At 37.2% G+C, this 19684-nt stretch overlaps 1 protein-coding gene across 3 annotated transcripts in view; it reads left to right on the plus strand.

Moving 5' to 3' along the window:
- The first annotated feature begins 5574 nt into the window (after positions 1-5574).
- Positions 5575-19684, plus strand: part of sh2d3ca (SH2 domain containing 3Ca) — a 54124-nt gene continuing 40014 nt past the window's right edge. The window contains exons 1-3 of one of the 3 annotated variants that reach the window (XM_026942654.3): positions 5575-7108; positions 9042-9693; positions 12639-12678. In XM_026942654.3, the coding sequence (XP_026798455.2) occupies positions 7090-7108; positions 9042-9693; positions 12639-12678 (711 nt within the window). In that variant the 5' untranslated portion in view covers positions 5575-7089. Of the gene's footprint in view, positions 7109-9041; positions 9694-12638; positions 12679-17694; positions 18027-19684 lie in introns of those variants that run through there. The other 2 variants (XM_026942655.3, XM_026942657.3) reach the window with 2 other exon arrangements.

A 19684-nucleotide genomic window follows, 5' to 3' on the forward strand; every position in this document is an offset into this window, starting at 1 on the left:
TTAATGCGCTCGTTCTAATACGTTATTGTTTCCATAGTTACAGCTCATTCACAGGGACCTAACAGCGGACACTTGTGTGTAATCATTGAGACAGTGAAGTTTTCGGTAAGGAAACGTTTATTTAATATTTATGGAAGGAATTTTCAGGGACATATCTGACCGAACATGGAGTGAATTTGTGACCACGTCAGCGTCGTAGTGGAATCTTCCACCTCAGTCACGTCCAAGCAGAGAAGAGCTAAATGTTCCCGTCTTTCTGCTGGCTCTTCTGATTTCACTGGAGAAAAAAAACGATATCAATTATTTACAAACTCGCTCTCTCGCTGGCAGCCTGACAAATACATCACTCATCAGCAAGGTCATGTTTTTAAAAAGCATGTACAGAGAGAGTACAGAGTGAGTGTAATACGACGATTGGGTGATAAAATAATAGGAAATGATGTGAATGATATAAAAACATGGCACCAGAATATATATACAAAACACACCGGTACTGTAAGGTCTGATTATCTTCCTGATTTCACTTCCAGGTTAGTGAATGTTATGAATTCCTGCAGGGTTTCATTTCCAACATGACTGCCTCTTCAACTGGCCTCTCTTCTTTATTTCATAACTTTTACAAATCAGATAGAGTGACAAAAACTACCCGTGTTTGATGAATCATTTTTATATTTTAAAATGCTATTGAGGGAGTGGAAGAGTGACAGGACGGTGTGACGAAGCAGAGTTCCTGTCACCACCACAAAGTTGATTATTTTCCTCTAACAGCATGTCCCCATGTGTTTTATTCGTCTTACACAACAGCAATTTACCAACTATTACAATTTTTATTTATTAAAGAATGACACAAACTTTTTATCTGTTTATAGTTACATTTACTGTTTGCGAAACACTTCATTTCTTGGTCTCACTTACGTTATAGCGGATATAAACAGTCGTTCCCTCACCAGTCTCTCTTTTTTCTCTCTCTTGAAGTTAATAAGACCAAAAAAAAAAAACGCAGCTTGTTACGCACGTTGCTGAGAAACCGCAAAGAAGCGTAAACTCCTCTGTCCTGAAGATGTTGGAAAACTTAGTTACAGCTTTACCTCTGACTGTTACAAAGCGCTGACACTGGAGACTCCTTCAATAAATGTTAAACAAACCTTTAATCTCCTTATAGAAAACTTCACCATATCTTTAATCTGTTTATGTGGAGCATCCGCTTGTACACATCCCTGTGAATGAGCTGTTACTATAGAAACGATAACGTATTAAAACGAGTGCATTAATATAAACCTGCACTACTGTCAGAGCTGCTGTTATAGAGAACTAATCAACACCTTCTGACCAATCAGAATCCAGAATTCAGAATTCAACAGCACTACAACAATTTCCTCCTTCCTCCAGCTCGACCTCTGAACTACACATTTTCATCATAAAGAGAAAGTCATAACTACTTCAGGGAAAACTGGTGAATTAAGGATCTGGCTTAGTCGAGTGAATTTAAAATAAAACAGTGTTTACTGAAGCACACATCTGAACCTCGATCTGTTATTATTTTAGAGACAGAACTGATGCCAGGTTTTGGCCCTCGGCTTCTCAGTGATTGTCTGACAAGGCCACGTCAAAGCGAGACGACAGTGTTCAGACCACGGTGCTCTCTGTGTGTCATCACTGTCACTTCAGAGCCACACGCAAATATCACACTGTTTTCAGCTCATATCAATCCGATTAGATCGGACACCCTCGATCACATGACCTCCTGTCCTGGATTAAACCTGCACCTGTGAGCTTGTAATGATATAACACTATATCTAATGCCTTGTGGTCAGCTTTCGTTAGAAGATTCATAAGAAATATGTAATACATACGTATGCTGTTAATGTTCTAGTCACATTTTAGTCTCAGGTCATCTACCAGGAGTCTGAGCTTTGATGAAGTGTGGTGCAGATTGCAGAAGGACACATACTGAAGAATGAATGTTCTACGACATGATGCATTCAGAGAAGTGTTTCATAATACCTAGTGGCTGAGGAATTACATTGTTGTAGTGCCATCTAGTGGTCATGTAGAAGATTGCCACTCCTTCCACCAAGTCAGTGGGAGAACTTTGTCCTAATGTTCTCCAGGTCCATCATTACATTACATTCAGGTTCTACTCACACTGCCTTTCCAGATCAGTTGTGTGTTCAGCTGTGTTGAGCAGTGCTGTCTACACCTGCGCCACCATTAGCATCTAGCACCATCACAGCAAAGCATAAAACAAGCAGCAACTCATTCATCATGACATCAACACACACATAACACACAGTCAGTCAGTGAGTCAGAGAGAGTTTGAGCACTTACATTCAGAGAGGAGAGGACAGGAAAGAGACGAGGGAGCAGAAGGTCCAGGTGTAAAATATTTCTCTAATCCTGACACTCTTCTTCTCCTCCTTTCCTTCTGTTCCTTTTTGAGCTGCATTTTTATGTTTCTCATCCAAATTCATCCGGTTTTGACTAAAGCACTGTTACAAACCAAGAACTTCACTAAAGCAAACTGTCTAATTAAACTGCTACTTCTACATCATGTGATCAGATTAGACGCATCCTATTGGATAGATCTTAACAATCAAACAAAACCTTTCAAATTCCACATTAGCACAAAATGCAATCTTTCATGAGGAAAGTTGTAATGAAGGATGAATAGAAACGTAAATGATAGTTATGAATAGAAATACATGTCTTCATGCTTCATTGTGTACTACTAAAATGTGGTAGTGCTGATATTTACACTTCCACAGTGAGGAGGAAGTAATGAACCACAAAATGATGTCACCTGAGCAAACCATGCTAATATCACGAAATATGGACCTGTTCTACATGTGTGCCTTTGACCCTTTGACTGAATGTACTGAAAACCTTTCTGCTATTTTCTACGATTCCTGTCATCTGTAAAGGGTAGATTTGACCTCTCAGTGTGGGGTTTTGGGATTTATTTATTTATTTATAGAAAAGTGGATCTTGTAAGATGATTTTTTTCATTCAGTAGAGAGACCTTTGACCTTTCGAAGGTTATACATAAACATTCAGTCATTTCAGCATTAAAGGAAGGCTTTACCAAAAAGTCAAATATACACAGTTTACCTTTTCTAATGTACTCAATCAGCCAGGACATGTTTAACCTCCGATGTTAGCTTTTTTATAATTTTATACTGGAGCTACACTCCTCTGTTTAGGGCTTCTTACCTGAAATTCAAAATATTTCATTTAATTTCTTTTTGAAAAAAAAAAAACTTTCCACTTTATTAAAACACAACAGGAAATACATGTTCATGAAATTGTCCTTCATTTAACTTGTTCTCCCCAGGTGACAGTTTATCTATATGTACATTAGCAGCGTCTTGTTTGTTTGATTAATCCACCATATCTATAGAGTTGTGGATCGTCTCAGGGCCCTGATTAATAATAACATTCGGAACCTTGAAGAATATTAAATCGTTTTGTCGACCTGGTTGACTGATCCATATGTTACTGCATATTTACTACACTGTGTGGTGATTATCATAGAGAAATGTGGCATTTATGTAGGGAATCAAAATGGCTGACAGCAAAGTACACACATTTTTGTGACATCACCAGAAAACAAAGGGTAGTAATAGCTAACAAATAATGTAAATGTCTCATTATCTATTGTTTTATGTATGCTCAAACGTGCCTTTATATTCCCCACAGTCCTGCCAAAACCCAGTTGTTACATTCTTTGAAAGTTTGGTGCCAATTTAGGAAACATTTTGGTTTAGTTGCTATGTCAGTTAAAGCCCTCATTACAGATAATCATCTGCTTCCATTCTCTCTCAGTGATGGCACTTTTAACCCGCAGTACAGTAAGGGTGTCTTGAATATTAGCATATTGTTGTTGTTGTTGTTGTTGTTGTTGTTGTTGTTTCGGCTGCTCCCATTAGGGGTCGCCAAAGCCAATCATTGGTCCTCATATTTGATTTGACACAGTTTTTAGATTTTCATTTGAACAAGCCAAATTCGATCTGCCACCACAGCACATCTTTCGATACAGTTTCCATTTCCTGTTCTACCATTTGCTTCAGCTTTGAATTTAATTTTAGACTCTAAACCAGAGACAAGCAGCATTATCACAAAGATATATTCAACTAGCTTATATATATATATCTTTCTATAAAGGCCAGTTGGGAGCAGGATATGGGTACAGAACTAAAGAGAGACTCAGTGTGCAAAAATGCTATTTGTATACACATTGAGCCATGGTCATATTAAATTTAATGGTGTATATTGCCTTTATATGAGTAAGGCCAAGTTTTCCAAAATTTTCACAGAAATAAGCTCTATATGTGTCTGATGTAAACACACTTCAGACCCTCTCTGTCATAGTTTCTGGTCTTGGCCAAGCTTGATGCCATTCTGGACCTCTAATTCGAATCTTCAAATATTTCAGGAATAATACATAAACCTTGTCCTTTAATTGGACTTTTTGGTGTACCATCAGAAGATCTCACTTTCCAGGAACTGGAAAAGAGACCATTCCCTCCCTCCCTGGATCTGTGAAGATATGCATCTTCTTCAAGATAGAAAAGATGGAAGAAGTGTAGTAATGAAAGTACAGTTGCCATAAGTATAACATCTATAATAGTTGTTACAGTTGTTATAATTGTTGTTGTAGTTAATTCATTGTTTGTATTGTGTTAGTTATAAATGAACTCCAATAAAAATACCATAAGCAAATAAATAAATAAATAAATAACACCTGAAATGTCTTTACTGTAAACCTCACCCTCAAACCACATCCAGTTTTTCAGTAATGCCATTCTGATGTGGTTTAGGACCCAGTAGGACTTCCTGTTATCTATAAACATGAAAAAAAAAATCACTGTTATTTATTTTCTAATTATCTGTTAAGAATCTCAGACAGCCTTAATTCCTTTTTTCCCTCATCATAGTTTGTTATTGTTACACCTATCCTGTTATTGTACAAATTCATTGTTAAAAGCAAGACTGCAGAGCTTAAAGGTTGATGATGTCCTTTATTGTGAGGGTTTAAAGATTTGGACATGAATGGAATGAATTGAAAAGGTTTTGGAGCCTAGACTTTAGAGCTTAGACAGACGGCTTAGACGTACAGTAGAGCTTAGAGAAGTAAAGAAGCAAATTCCCCCAAATATGACCACATTTGAAGTGCAGGAGGAAATAAATGTTTAAATATTTTCAAAATATTCCTTCAAGTGGAGAAATAATGATATATTCTGAGTAGTTTGTGTTTTATGATGTATATTCACTCTTTTACTGGTAAGAACTAGAATGAAATGTGCTAAAAACTAAAAACAGAGAAATTCTCAGAAGTCATTAAAGATCATCTGCTACTTGTTTTTAATGTTTACAGTTTTGGGGTGTAGATGAAACTTAGAGATTGTTTTATTGAGAAACAGGTGTGGGTTTTTTCATAAATGTGCTCACACACACACACACACACAACGTAGCTTCCTGCAGGAAGTCACACCCAGATCAAAACAGATCTGTAAAAGAGGAAGTGAGGTGCAACGCTTCTATGAAGTATTCAAATCCTTCTTCTGTTCCCGTACAAGTTAGTATTGAAATATTACTAATGCAGAGAAGCTGAAAGTCCAAAACTAGTTTATTCTTTCTTGTTTATTCTTAAATAGTGGTCTGAGGTTTTAAAATGCTTCATTTTTAACTAAATATTACAACTGATAGGATCCAAAAGCTGGTTAGAGGATGTGAAAGAGGTTTAGGGCAGCTATAAAGTTCAAGTGTGGACATGCCAGTTTTTATAGTATATTTAGATCAGATATATTTTTTTTGCACAGATATCATTTTGATTTTGTTGACTATAAATGTCTGACCTGCACTATTTGACCATTTTTTGTTCCTTGTTATAATGAAAGAACTTCTACAAAGAAGAAATTACTTTTCTTGCTTTTTCACTAGTAATCTGACTGCAATCAGAAAGTGATGCACATTGCAATACTGACACAACTTCCTGCACTCTGACACAGAAACACCATCAGAGGGCTGATTATTTGGAATGCAGCCCAATTTTTACCCTCAAAATATACGAAAGACAAAACCTGCAGTCAGAAAAAGGTGGAGACAATCAGAGATAGTTGGAGAAAGCTGAAGGCAGTCACACACAGGTGGAGAAAGACAGAGACAGTCAGAGACAGAGACAGTTGGAGACAGAAGGAGGCAGTCTGAGACAAGCATAATCAGAGACTGTCAGAGGCAGTTGGCGACAGATACAGTCAGTTGGAGAAAATTCTAGATAGCTGGACACTGTCTGAGACACGTGGAGAGAGCTGGAGACAGTCTGAGGCAGAAACAGCTGGAGAAAGTCAGAGATAGTTGGAGATAATTTATGTCATAGACAGTTAAGGAGAGTTGAAGGCAGATAAAGAAAGCTGGAGACAGTCAGAGGTCAGTCAGAGACAGTCAGGGACAGTTGGAGACAGAGACAGTTGGAGACAGTTGGAGACAGAGACAGTTGGAGACAGTTGGAGACAGATACAGTTGGAGACAGAGACAGTTGGAGACAGTTGGAGACAGATACAGTTGGAGACAGAGACAGTTGGAGACAGTCAGGGACAGTTGGAGAGAGTTGGAGACAGTTGGAGACAGTCAGGGACAGTTGGAGAGAGTTGGAGACAGTCAGGGACAGTTGAAGAGAGTTGGAGACAGTTGGAGACAGTTGGAGACAGTCAGGGACAGTTGGAGACAGTTGGAGACAGTCAGGGACAGTTGGAGACAGTTGGAGACAGTTGGAGACAGTCAGAGAAATTGTAATTGCTGTAATTGCTGTAGCTCTGAAGCCTTTCTGACTTCAGTACATTTGTCCGTCTTATATGAGAGCGAGGTTTGCGTTGGCTCCACCACAAACCCAGGGCTGCTCATATCTGTGCAGCTCAACACAGGAAGTGTTACACTGACACTTCTTACACTGCACCAGCTCTTCTGTCCACACACACACACACACACACACACACACACACACACACACACAAGGACATACGAGAAGGAAGCAGGTTATTCAGAACTATCTAGGAAAGAACATAAACATCTACATCCTGACAAAGGGACAACATGCTCAAGCACAAACTGAGTAAGTATTTTTATGACTACCGTTGTGTGTGTGTGTGTGTGTGTGTGTGTGTGTATGTGTGTGTGTGTGTGTGGTTTCCTCCGTGGTGGGCTGTATGAAATGTTAGACTATAAACTCCCATGAACTTCATTCTGATTTCCTGCAAAACTTAAATGATACACAACATAGAGACGTCTGTTCTGTGTTGTTTTCTTGCTACTGAGAGCAAAAGCAGTGTTTCCTGGAGTTTAAACTAAAAACATTTAATTTATGAGTCAAATAACTACAATTTGATCACGGTAACACCACAACTCTGTCATTTCAAACAGCTTTAAACTGGATCTGCGTCATATCTCTGTGTCTCTGTGATCATTGTAAAGTTGTAGATAATTCATCTATGGAATTGTGTGATTCATAAAACAGTTATTAAGCGCCATTGATGGCAAACTATTGCTTCATGCGTAAGATACATGATGAAGGTGTGGGAAAACACACAATCATAAGCTTCCATATGATACAAGCCTTATGTTTTGACCACAGGAGGCACGTGGAACCACCGCAGAAGCTCATAAATGTGATTTTAGTGAAGTTACAAAATTAGACTTTACTCATGGACGGGTTTGTGGAAGAGAAATAATGAAATATCTTTTTTGCGTGTTCACACACATCCATCCGCATCATTATACACTTTGGAACCCTACAGCAGAGTGTTTTCCTATCAGAAAGGAATCAAAAGTTCAAGTAAAACTTGTAGGATGCTAAGAACCATTACTTATTCAGTGACCCGTTGAAAAACCCTTTCTATACCTCGCGCTTACCCAGTTAACACGCACTATCTTTTAATTTACTTAAATGCTTTCATTATCATAACCATCTCAGTGACATCAAGTGAAAATATCTTGAATATAGTCAAATTGATCTAGTATTTCCTATTATAAGATTACAATAAACAAAATATATGATGATTATTAAACCCATTTCTAGACATTTTTTGCTAATTTCAAGCTTGAAATAGTCTTCAGCTAATTTTAGTTTATTTCTAGAAAGATGCAAAATTATCTGCCAAGAAAATTTAAACCTTTTAGTCAAATTAGTAAAAATGTCTAGACAAAAGGTTTAATACCAAATATATTTGGTATATTGTAATCTTATAAAGGAAATACTAGATAAATAGTAAATAAAATAAACAATAGAAAAGAATTTTACTGTAGAAAAAGTGCTTGTTGTGGGTCAGTACATCTAGTTCCAGGTGTTATTTATTTACCGCAGTTCTATGACACTTTGGTTAAAAGAAATGTTTAAAAAAATTATGATTTTTAGATATTATATATTGTTTATAATGTTTAGATTTTATTTTATATTACTATATATTTGCCAGTGATAGTCATGTTTATGTAGCTAACGTTACACATTACTATTAGCAGTGATCATTCACAACCCCGATAATTCAGAGCTTTATTTACAGGTGAATTTGCGTTTATTTTCTCATCTCGGAAAACTTCAAGTTACAGCTTTGCCTGTAACTGTTACACAGCACTGACACTGGAGACTCCTTCCATAAATGTTAACTAAACGTCTCACCGATCAACGATTACATGTTATTTAAATCTTTTTATTAATAGTGGAGCATCCGCTGTACACATTCTTGTGAATGAGCAGTTACTCTATAAACAATAACATATTAACATATTAATATAAACCTGTGATTTGCAGCTGCAGTGGTGTGAAGGTTAATCAACACCTCTCAAAGGGGAGTTTTTGAGCTCATCAGTGGTTTAGAAAATTAATTTACAAGTTCAAATTAAAACAAACTTTGCTTTCTTTCTGGTCTTACAGTTTATATGTAAGCTACGCAGTTCAGCACCGATAATATTTTAATATTAAGACTGCTTTCATTACTCTTTTTTTCACCATTTAAAGGATGATAGCTAATTCTTTGTCTGCTTGTCACCAGGTTTTAAGTGGTTTGGGAGTCTGGGTAACCTTTCCTTTCGTCGCAAGTCGGACGCAGCAAAGGAAGCTTCCCAAAAGGATGACTTGGCGCCCATCGATGATGATGAAATGCGCCCTCGCTGCCCGAGCTACGCCCGTTCCAGTGAAATGTACACCCACATGGGCACCATGCCTCGCCCTAAGAAAAAGAAAGATAAGAGCATCAAGTCTAAAAGTCAGGATCAGAAGAGTCTTAAAAATAAAACCAAGACCAAGAGCAGCCCCTTGAGCCGGAGTCAGAGCATGAGATGTTCGGACTACGTGATCGAGTCGCCTCTCCTCAGCGCTCTCAATGGCAAAGCGCTCTCAAGCCTGCACGAGAACAAGGTAGACAACAAGCTCACACCACAACACCAGAAAGCTGAGTCCAAGGAAGAACCTGAAGCTGTGATCACTGAGCAGAGCCATAAAGATCCGGATAACACACACTCAAAACCCGCAGAAGATCCAGATCCACCTCCGGATGCTCTCCAGGAGAAACCAGCACTGCCTAGGAAGAGTAGTCTCCCTGTAAAGATCTCTGTGGACCTGCAGGAGGAAAACACTTCCACCGTCAGTGAGCATCATCAACAGAAAGAAGAAGAGAAAAGAAAAACAAGTCCAGATCCTGAAAGGTAAGAATGCTTTACACACTCGGGTACCGAGCAATAAAGCTACGCAATACGTAGCGTAACATTATTACCACTGCTCTGCTGAATTCCGGACTCTGATTGGTCAGAAGGTGTTGATTAATTTCCTATAACAGCAGATCCGATAGAGAAAAATGTGGCTAGTGAAGGAGCGATGGTTTGAAGCTGCTACAGCACAGTTTTATTTATTAAAAAGTATGATCTATAATAAATTTTAAAAATTGTAATCGTTGATAAATTGTTGTGGTATAAGAGGAATAAAGCACTTCATGGTGTGTTGTTCTAGGAAAATAATTAACTTTGAAGTGCTAGCAATAACTGTTGTTGATTGTTTTCCTAGAAGAGCGCTCCCCATCATGTTTTATTCCTTACACAGATGCGCTAGGATAGCATCTATTATGTTTCTATCAGACAGGTTTATCTAAAAGCATATATAAGAAAACTGGTCCGAGTTAGCTTGCTCTGTGGATCCCCTCCCTGAACTTTTCTTAACAAGCATTTCTTACAACTGGCCGCATTGCATTGTGGGATACAGTACCACAGAGTTTTATGTGTTATTCACACTTCACATACAAGTGTAAATGACATACTATACACACTCCGTACTCAACCCCACCCAAAAGCAGGGCGTAGTTTGCATCATTCTCTGTTTTTTCATCATTTAATATCCAAATAATAAAGAAAAATTTGTGTCCTGCGAATAAATCAGTCATTAAGGTTAAATCATGGAGGCTGCCTGATGTTGGGACTCATCTGTTTCTCTGAACAAACTTCATTCTGAAAGATCACAGTGAGAAAAGTCACTGCTATTCCACTTCATGTCCATTAGAGGGCGCCAGATATAACAATAATAAACTGTAGCTGCTCCTCAGGAGGCGCTGTGCTGAAAACACACCGCCTGTTTTACACTTTCCTCTGACCTCAGGGGCATGAGGTTCAGATGTATAATGCAATAAACACTCAAATTTAATTTCAGTCTTGTAAATTATTCTGAATTATTATTACTATTATTATTATTATTATTATTATTAGTAGTAGCAGTATTTAATTTTTAATCTATTATATAATATATATTTTATTATTATTATTAGTAGTAGTAGTAGTAGTATTTAATTTTTAATCTATTATATAATATATATTTTATTATTATTATTAGTAGTAGTAGTAGTAGTATTTAATTTTTAATCTATTATATAATATAGATTTTATTATTATTATTATTAGTAGTAGTAGTAGTATTTAATCTGTAATGTATTATATAATATATCTGTTATTATTTGTATTATTGTTATTATTATTATTAGTAGTAGTAGTAGTATTTAATTTTAATCTATTATATAATATAGATTTTATTATTATTATTAGTAGTAGTAGTAGTATTTAATCTGTAATGTATTATATAATATATCTGTTATTATTTGTATTATTGTTATTATTATTATTAGTAGTAGTAGTAGTATTTAATTTTTAATCTATTATATAATATAGATTTTATTATTATTATTAGTAGTAGTAGTAGTAGTAGTATTTAATTTTAATCTATTATATAATATATATTTTATTATTAGTAGTAGTAGTAGTAGTAGTATTTAATCTGTAATGTATTATATAATATATCTGTTATTATTTTTATTATTGTTATTATTATTATTATTATTAGTAGTAGTAGTAGTATTTAATTTTTAATCTATTATATAATATAGATTTTATTATTATTATTATTAGTAGTAGTAGTAGTAGTAGTATTTAATTTTTAATCTATTATATAATATAGATTTTATTATTATTATTAGTAGTAGTAGTAGTAGTAGTATTTAATCTGTAATGTATTATATAATATATCTGTTATTATTTTTATTATTGTTATTATTATTATTAGTAGTAGTAGTATTTAATTTTTAATCTATTATATAATATAGATTTTATTATTATTATTATTATTATTAGTAGTAGTAGTATTTAATTTTTAATCTATTATATAATATAGATTTTATTATTATTATTAGTAGTAGTAGTAGTAGTAGTAGTATTTAATTTTTAATCTATTATATAATATATATTTTATTATTATTATTAGTAGTAGTAGTAGTATTTAATCTGTAATGTATTATATATTTATTATTATTATTATTATTGTTATTATTATTAAAACAAAAGATAATTATTTTCTATGGAAAAAAAACTCGTCAAAAATACCAAAAAAAGTAAAGTACATTATAAATACGTATGAAAGCTCTATGTAAAAGCAATCAAAATAATAAAAAATGAAAAACTAAAGAACAAAAATCATAAAACTCAACCGAGTGGTTCGGAGGCGCAACAAATTTTTCAGCAGGATGTCCTTAACTCTGCTCTTACTTCTAAAAATGTACCAAGTACCAAGATTTTAAACAAAAAAGAAAATAATGAAAATAAAAGAAAAATAATGAGCAATAATTTGGAGTTCACACACTTACCCAGTTTATACACACACTCTTATGTTAAATTATTCTTCAAGGGTTTTTAAGGGATCATTATATAATTAAGGGTTCAGTACTTCCAAAAAACTGTTTTGTTTTTTGTTTGTTTTTGTTTTTTTTAAAACCTGTTTCAGATTTCTGTATAAAACTAGTACGAGTTCCATCAGAGGAAATTACAAATCAGGAAAACAGTAACTGTGGAGTAATCACATACATCTAAAGTACTGATATAGTTCATTACATGGTGATTTCATGCAATATTTAAATATTAAAATATACATGAAATAATTTGTAATATATTTTCAGTATTTTTGTGGACATGTGGACATTTTGTGAGATGTGTGTTATTGTGTTCAGATGCGTGTGTGTGTGTTTTTTATGCTGTTATTGGTGGCATCGCATCGCTTCTTCTGTTCGTGTGTAAAAACACCAGAGTGAAAATTCTTAAGATTATTTTTTTTCTCTCTTCAGTCAAAAGGGAACCACAGACAGTCAAGGAGAGTATGTAGAGGTAAGACATCTGTCTGTCTGTCTGTCTGTCTGTCTGTCTGCCTGCATGTCTGTCTGTCCTTGTGTGTGTTGTTTTCCTTCTTCAATTTTGATTTTTCACCTCTATTAATTCTTAACTATTAACTGCTGGATGCAAAATTAACAAGATAGATAGCAACATTTCAAGATTTAGAGAGAGATATTAATAGCAAAAAAAAAAAAAACACAATTATATCAGTTCAAACTGTGTTTTCCTTCCTGAATATAATATAAATAGTTTTGAATAACTTGTCTGCTGAAACATAGACTGCACTCACTCTCTTCTTCATCATTTTAAACATCTTTGAGTTTGTTGAATTTGTATATAAATTGTGAAACAGGAGGACACATTCCCCCTTTTCATGCACAAATGTTAAATGTTTTGATCCTGTGCTCAGATGACTCTGCTAAATATGAATCATTAGGAATTTAATAATGATTAGCTTGTGGAACTGAATTCTCATCTTGTACATGTACTATTTTCACATCACATCACATCACTGTGGTGTGTGTGTGTGTGTGTGTGTGTGTGTGTGTGTGTGTGTGTGGGTGGGTGGGTGGGCACTGAGGTTTTGGTTTATGTCTTTTACTCTTCATTTGACTCAGTGTTTTTCCCCCAAAGTCAGTGCATGTTTTTAATTCAGCACTTTAATTATCATTATCATTATCTTAAAAGCAGCATTTAGGAATGTAATAAAATCCATGTGGGTCTTTTTGGCTGCTGATGAACTGCACTTTAATAGTTCTGCTGTCTTAAGACATTTACCAGGCAGTTTAGCTAATGAATTCCTCTTGAGAGTTTAGTTGTAATGCAGCTTTTGGCCACTAGATGGTGCTGCAAATACAGTTTATTCTGACCTCAGGAGCGTGTCAGGAGTGATCATGACTTTTACATGAACATTAACACACACTGAAAGCACAAAACTCACACGTTGTTTACTTTTTCATTCTTTCACACATTTTGGATCAGCAGTTCATCTTTACAGGAGTGTATTCAGAGCAGTTGCTAGCATTGCTAATGATGAATGAGATCAAGTGAATCAGCTCTAATTAATTAGCCATGTTAGCAATTTAGGGCGGTTTATTTCTCTAGTGTTTTGATGTGCTGTTATTTATAGTTCCTCCATCTCCAGTGTTTCTCCTCCTTCATCTCTGGTACAGTCTCTCCTGCTCTCTCTCTCTCTCTCTCTCTCTCTCTCTCCCCGTCTTCTTTTTTCCCCATCCGTGTAAAACTTTAATGGCGCTACATCGAGCTGAGGATGCGGCCTGAATGCTTTACAGCGAGACGAGTTTCTCTGAATGGCAGCAGCGCAGCAGGAAGCTACAAACAGACTCCGTGTGGTGCTGGAGCTGAGGAACAAATTAGAATTTTTTTCCTGCTCCACAACATACTAGAACTTTTTGGAAAAGCAGCTGTGCTTTTTCCATTAGCCACCCGTCCCATGCTAAAGGTTCCACTTGTGTGGCTTTTGGTACTGTACAAGATTAGGACGATTTTAGTTCTAGGAACTGTTTCAGTTCCACCTCCTGAGTTGTTGTTGTTGTTGTTGTTGTTGTTGTTTTTCAGGTCAGGGACTATAGAGGTGGAGTTTGCGGTACTGGATATTGTTAATTTGAACCTTATAAACAAATAAACATTTCCAAACCCTTTAGAAATACTAAACAGTTCTGGAACCCTTTGAAGAACTAAAGATTTCTAAAAACCTTTTAAAAGAACTAAAGCCTTTCAGAATATTCTGAAGAAATAAACAGTTCCTGAACCTTTTAAACAAGTGGTGTCTAAAAGGTAAAAGAGCGCCTCCTAAGCACATCATGTGCTAAGTTTTCCAGTAACGCAGCTCAGCCATTGCAGCTACCACACACACACACACACTAACTCTTACTCTTTTTGTAGGGTGAAATTACTTTTGTCCTGCGTGCAATACTAATCTTACTGTCTTAATTTATAGATTTGCTTTGGAATCACTTTCTTTTGTGTCATAACAGCCGAGTTTTGCAAAATGTTAAAATAAATGAGTTAAATTTGACAGCGTAATCCGTATTTAAATCTCAGTAACTCATTTATTCGGTTATTCAGATCTGAAGTCGATCAGTCGAGGTTCACGTGAGTCTCCTTACGCAACATTTACGCAAAGTCTGGAGAGAAACGTAGGATACTAAAAGTTTTCCCCCAAATAATCTGATTTTCATGACCACCACATCTCTCGTGTAAATGCTCCTGCAAATGAAGGAATTAAAATGTTGAATTTATGAATAAATTTGTTTGTAGCCAGCGCATGGTGGTGATGTCATCAGCGTCAGTCGCTAAGAGGAGAAGGTGTGAGAGAGAAAATGAGATGGAAATGTTAACAGTGGCGATATGGTGGAAAGCATGACAGATGCAGGACTGGGAGAGAGAAAGAGTGATAAAGAGAGAGAGAGAGAGAGAGATTGATTCATATGACGACAACATGAAGAGAATCGAGCAGCAGTGCAGTGAAACAAGATCTTCATACAGGATATTGTTATGTAAGTGTGTATGTATAGATAGATTTATGGTCAGATGGAGGGAAATGGATGGATCGTGGTGGGTAATGGGTCTGGCACTGAGGATAGATAGATAGAGAGAGAGAGAGAGAGAGAGATGGGTGGAGGAGATGAGTGGGTAATGGTATAAATGGGAAGGGTGGGTTTATGCGAAGCTAATTAATGTGTCTCTGGCACACGGCCTAGCGACTCTCCAAGACAACCCCCTTCCCACACACACACACACACACACACACACACACACAAATGCACAAACATGGTTTTGAAATTCTTTTACAGATCAGTACACATCATTGACTACTATTTAATCATACGTACTTAAATGCTACCAAAATTCCACAATGTAATTGTAAATCCTAGAAATATGCTCTGCTTTATCTGCTTTATCACACCACCGTGTCATTGATTATTTTACTAGAACAGCACCACACACAGTGTTTTATTCCTCATCATGCGCGGACACATTGATTAGGTCTGTAAATTGACTTGTCATGGTTTTGGATGACTTCAACAGATCAAATACGGAGATGCTCATGAGGAAATCAGACCTCAGCTTGGACAGGAGCCACAGGGGAAAAAAAAAAAAAACTCCATTACCCAGAATTCCATTCAGGCTTCTCGAGTCTAATTAATGTCAATGAAAGAATGGGAAAGTGAGGGAGCTGGACCCTGTAGGCAAACTCAGAGAAAGAGAGAGAGAGAGATTCATGACCACTCAGAACTCGCAAGCTCTCCACTCGTCTTCTCGTTTCTGCCTTCAGGATGTAGCCGGAATAATTAATGTTTAACACGGAGAGAAAAGGGAAAGAGGGAGAGGGATTGATTGAAAGCGTGAGGAGGGGTTTGGGATAGAGTTGTGCTTGGCACAGAAATATGGATCTGTGTGCAGGAGAGAGAAAACAAGAGAGAGGGATAAAGGGGGAGAGAAAAAGAACAAACAGACGCTAAGAAGTAGGACAGGGGGGTACAAGAAGGTCAAAACAGAGAGAGAGAGAGAGAGAGAGAGAGAGAGAGAGAGTGCGATTGAGAGACAGATATTAAAGCATGCAGGTGAATATTAGGAAGAATGTACTACTAGCTGATCATACTTTTGCATATGTGTATAATTCCTGAGCCAAAACACACACATGCACGTCACACACATGACAAAGGATCAGTGCGTTATCCCCTGGAACGAGTGGAACATAAAGCACGTACTTACAAGATTAGCATCAAAGCTACAAAAGCACACTTGTGTAATTCTACATGCTAATTCTACATGATATCTTCCATCTGTCCAATAAAGTGTGTCTGTAGAACACAAAAGACAGAAGGAAATATCAGCGTCTTTAAATCCTTATATGGAAATGATAGCGGCTCTTTAAAGACCGTATATGGAAATGAGGGCGTGCCTTTGAATCCATATATGGAAGTATAAGGAAATAGGAAAAGGTTAGTTGTAGCTACTATGAAGATCTCTGACAGAATTTTGAGACTTAATAAGCAAAAAATGTCTCTGCCTCATTGTACTTGAACAGTTAGGTGCGAAATTAATATAAAAAAACTCCAGCAAAAAACTTGCACACCAAAATTGAACATTTTCCGAAGTAGTCAAGCATCATCACTTACGTTAGAGCAGCTATAAACAGTCTCCCTGACACTGGAGACTCCTTCCATAAATGTTACTTAAACATCTGTTTACAGAAAACTTCACCATATCAACAATTTTTTAATCTATTTATTACACGTCCCTGTGAATGAGCTGTTACTATAGAAACGATAACGTATTAGAGTGAGTGCATTAATATAAACCTGCGTTACTCTCAGAGCTGCTGCTATAGAGAATTAATCACCACCTTCAACAGCAAGGTGGTGTAGTTTATGAAATATATGCATGTGTTTTAGACAGTTTAAGGCTTTGCATTGTTAAAAGTGTGCACTTTTTTTGGCCACAGACCCACTGCAGTACCTTTACCGACCACTGCTCTGATGGGAACCTGAGCAGGGTTGCAGCAGTGTTCTAGCTTGTGGAGCTTGTTAACAGGGTTCTGTCATGTTCCTGGAAGACAACGTAGAACACATTGAACACACATGCTCAGCTTATGCTGTATACTGCTTACAAGCAAGTGTGTGTGTGTGTGTGTGTGTGTGTGTGAACTCAGAGGAAGAGTGTATAAAGCCTGGTCTTGTCCTCCCCCACTTAAGCCCACCCTACTTTGCTTTCTTTTAGAAGGAATAAAAGGGAAAATTCCTTTCAGAAGGTGCTGAATGCATGAGGGGCATTCTCTCTCTCTCTCTCTCTCTCTCTCTCTCTCTCTCTCTCTGTCTCTGTGTCTCTCTATCAGTATTGTTTGAAACCCTGGTGGAGGGTGTTGAGGAGGGAGTGGGTGGGGTCTCAGTGGCTGCTAGAATCTCTCTGGCTTTCCTCCCTCCCCCGTTCTATCCATCCCTCTCTCTCTCTCTCTCTCTCTCTCTCTCTCTCTCTCTCTCCCCCCCACCTCCTCCTTTCATCCGAGAGCGATGAGGTAATCCCTGCCAGCTCTCTGAAGCATAGACAGTGCGGCTCTGTGCTCACACACTCTTGTACGTATCCTGAGTGTGTGCGTCTGTGTGTGCATGTGTGTGTGTGTGTGTGTGTGTGCATGTGTGTGTGAGTGTGAGCGACGAGGGGCATGACCCGGACCTTCTAGTGGACCCTAAGACGAAAAAGAGAACTGGATAGAGGGAGACAGGAGGAGGAAAAGAGGAAGCATGACGGAGAGATGCAGTCTGTGGAGCGCCCTGTCTGCAGCCGCCTGCTGCTTCTACAGGGGATCGTTCATGCAGGTGCAGGAGTGTGTGTGTGTGTGTGTGTGTGTGTGTGTGTGAGGGGGTTTGAGGGCAGGTATGGGATTGCATGACATCATCATGCATGTTCATCGCATCTTTAATGATTTTCAGTGTCTAGTACTCACAGTGTATGTCTGATGCACACGTTTGTAGATGTGTGTGTGTGTGTGTGTGTGTGTGTTATTGCACTGTTGTTGTGTTGTGTTGTTGTTGAGCGCATCCACGCTCACGTGCATTTCTGATGATGATGATGATGATGATGGTGGTGGTGATGATCTCACAGTGCTGAGTGTGTGCAGGCTGGAGTCAGTGGTGTGTGTTCACAGTGCTGAGTGTGTGCAGGCTGGAGTCAGTGGAGTGTGTTCACAGTGCTGAGTGTGTGCAGGCTGGAGTCAGTGGTGTGTGTTCACAGTGCTGAGTGTGTGCAGGCTGGACACAGTGGCGTGTGTTGTCATCCTGTGGTCGTGTAGTGGGTTGTCACCGAGCTCGAGACTCGGGGCGAAACCAAAGAACGCGTCAAAAACGCCGACCTGGAGGTCATGCTTTAGTTTTCAGAGAGGAGATACGGTTTCACAGATCCTGAGAGCTGAGCCCAAATCTGTCCGAGCCTGACACACGATCCTGCACACACTTTTCAGCAGCATGATGGAGAACTTAGACTCTGCATTGTCATTTAATCCTAAAATATTTCCAGATCATTCTTGTGAGTGTGAGAAAGTGTGTTGCAGAAGTTATATCCAGATACGTTTTATTCTTCCTCACTTGTGAAAGTGTTGTTCAATTACAGCCCACTGTTCTAAAAAGTCGATATGGATCATTAGGAGTACTAACACACTCACTCACTCGCTGTTCAATTCTGGATTCTGATTGGTCAGAAGGTGTTGATTAATTTTCTATAACAGAAGCTCTATGCTATGGTTTCTATAGTAACAGGTCATTCACAGGGACTTTTACTAACTCTTCACATAAACACTCCACGTAAAAACATCACTGACATGGTGAAGTTTTCTGTAAGAAGTATAAATGTTTATGTAACATTTATGGAAGGAGTCTCCAGTATCGATGCTTTGTAAAGCTGTAACTTTACAAACTTCAACTTTGCAAACTTTACAAACTGTCTTCAGGACAGAGGAGTTTACACTTTTTTTTGTCTTGTTAACTTTCAGACAGAGAAAAAGAGAGGACGTGAGGGAATGACTGTTTATAGCTGCTATAATGTGATAATGATGTTTCACAACATTAAATGCAGTAAAAATAGGTACAAGTTCAATGTCTAATTCTCTCATAAATGGAAACTGTAGTTGTTGGTAAATTTCTGTGGTATAAGAGGAATAAAACACTTGCTGCTATAGGAAAATAATCAACTTCAGCGTGGATACAGTAACTCTGCCTCATCACTCAGTGTATTACTGTAACAGCACAACATGGAGTTATAAATTAGTGCATTATGTATAGGATTATTAATCAAGTCAATTATATAATCCTCCCTCTGGAGGAAGCATTAAAGGTTGTATGTAAAACCCTACAACAGAGTTCTTTATGTAGAACCTCTTTTAGTCACGTAAGAAACCCTTTTTCAGAGTATTTACTCCGAGTGTTGTGTTATCCCAGTAGTTTCTGTGATATAGCCTAAATGTGGCAATAATCTATAATCA

Source organism: Pangasianodon hypophthalmus, chromosome 17 (assembly GCF_027358585.1).
Source record: "Pangasianodon hypophthalmus isolate fPanHyp1 chromosome 17, fPanHyp1.pri, whole genome shotgun sequence".
NCBI lineage: Eukaryota > Metazoa > Chordata > Actinopteri > Siluriformes > Pangasiidae > Pangasianodon > Pangasianodon hypophthalmus.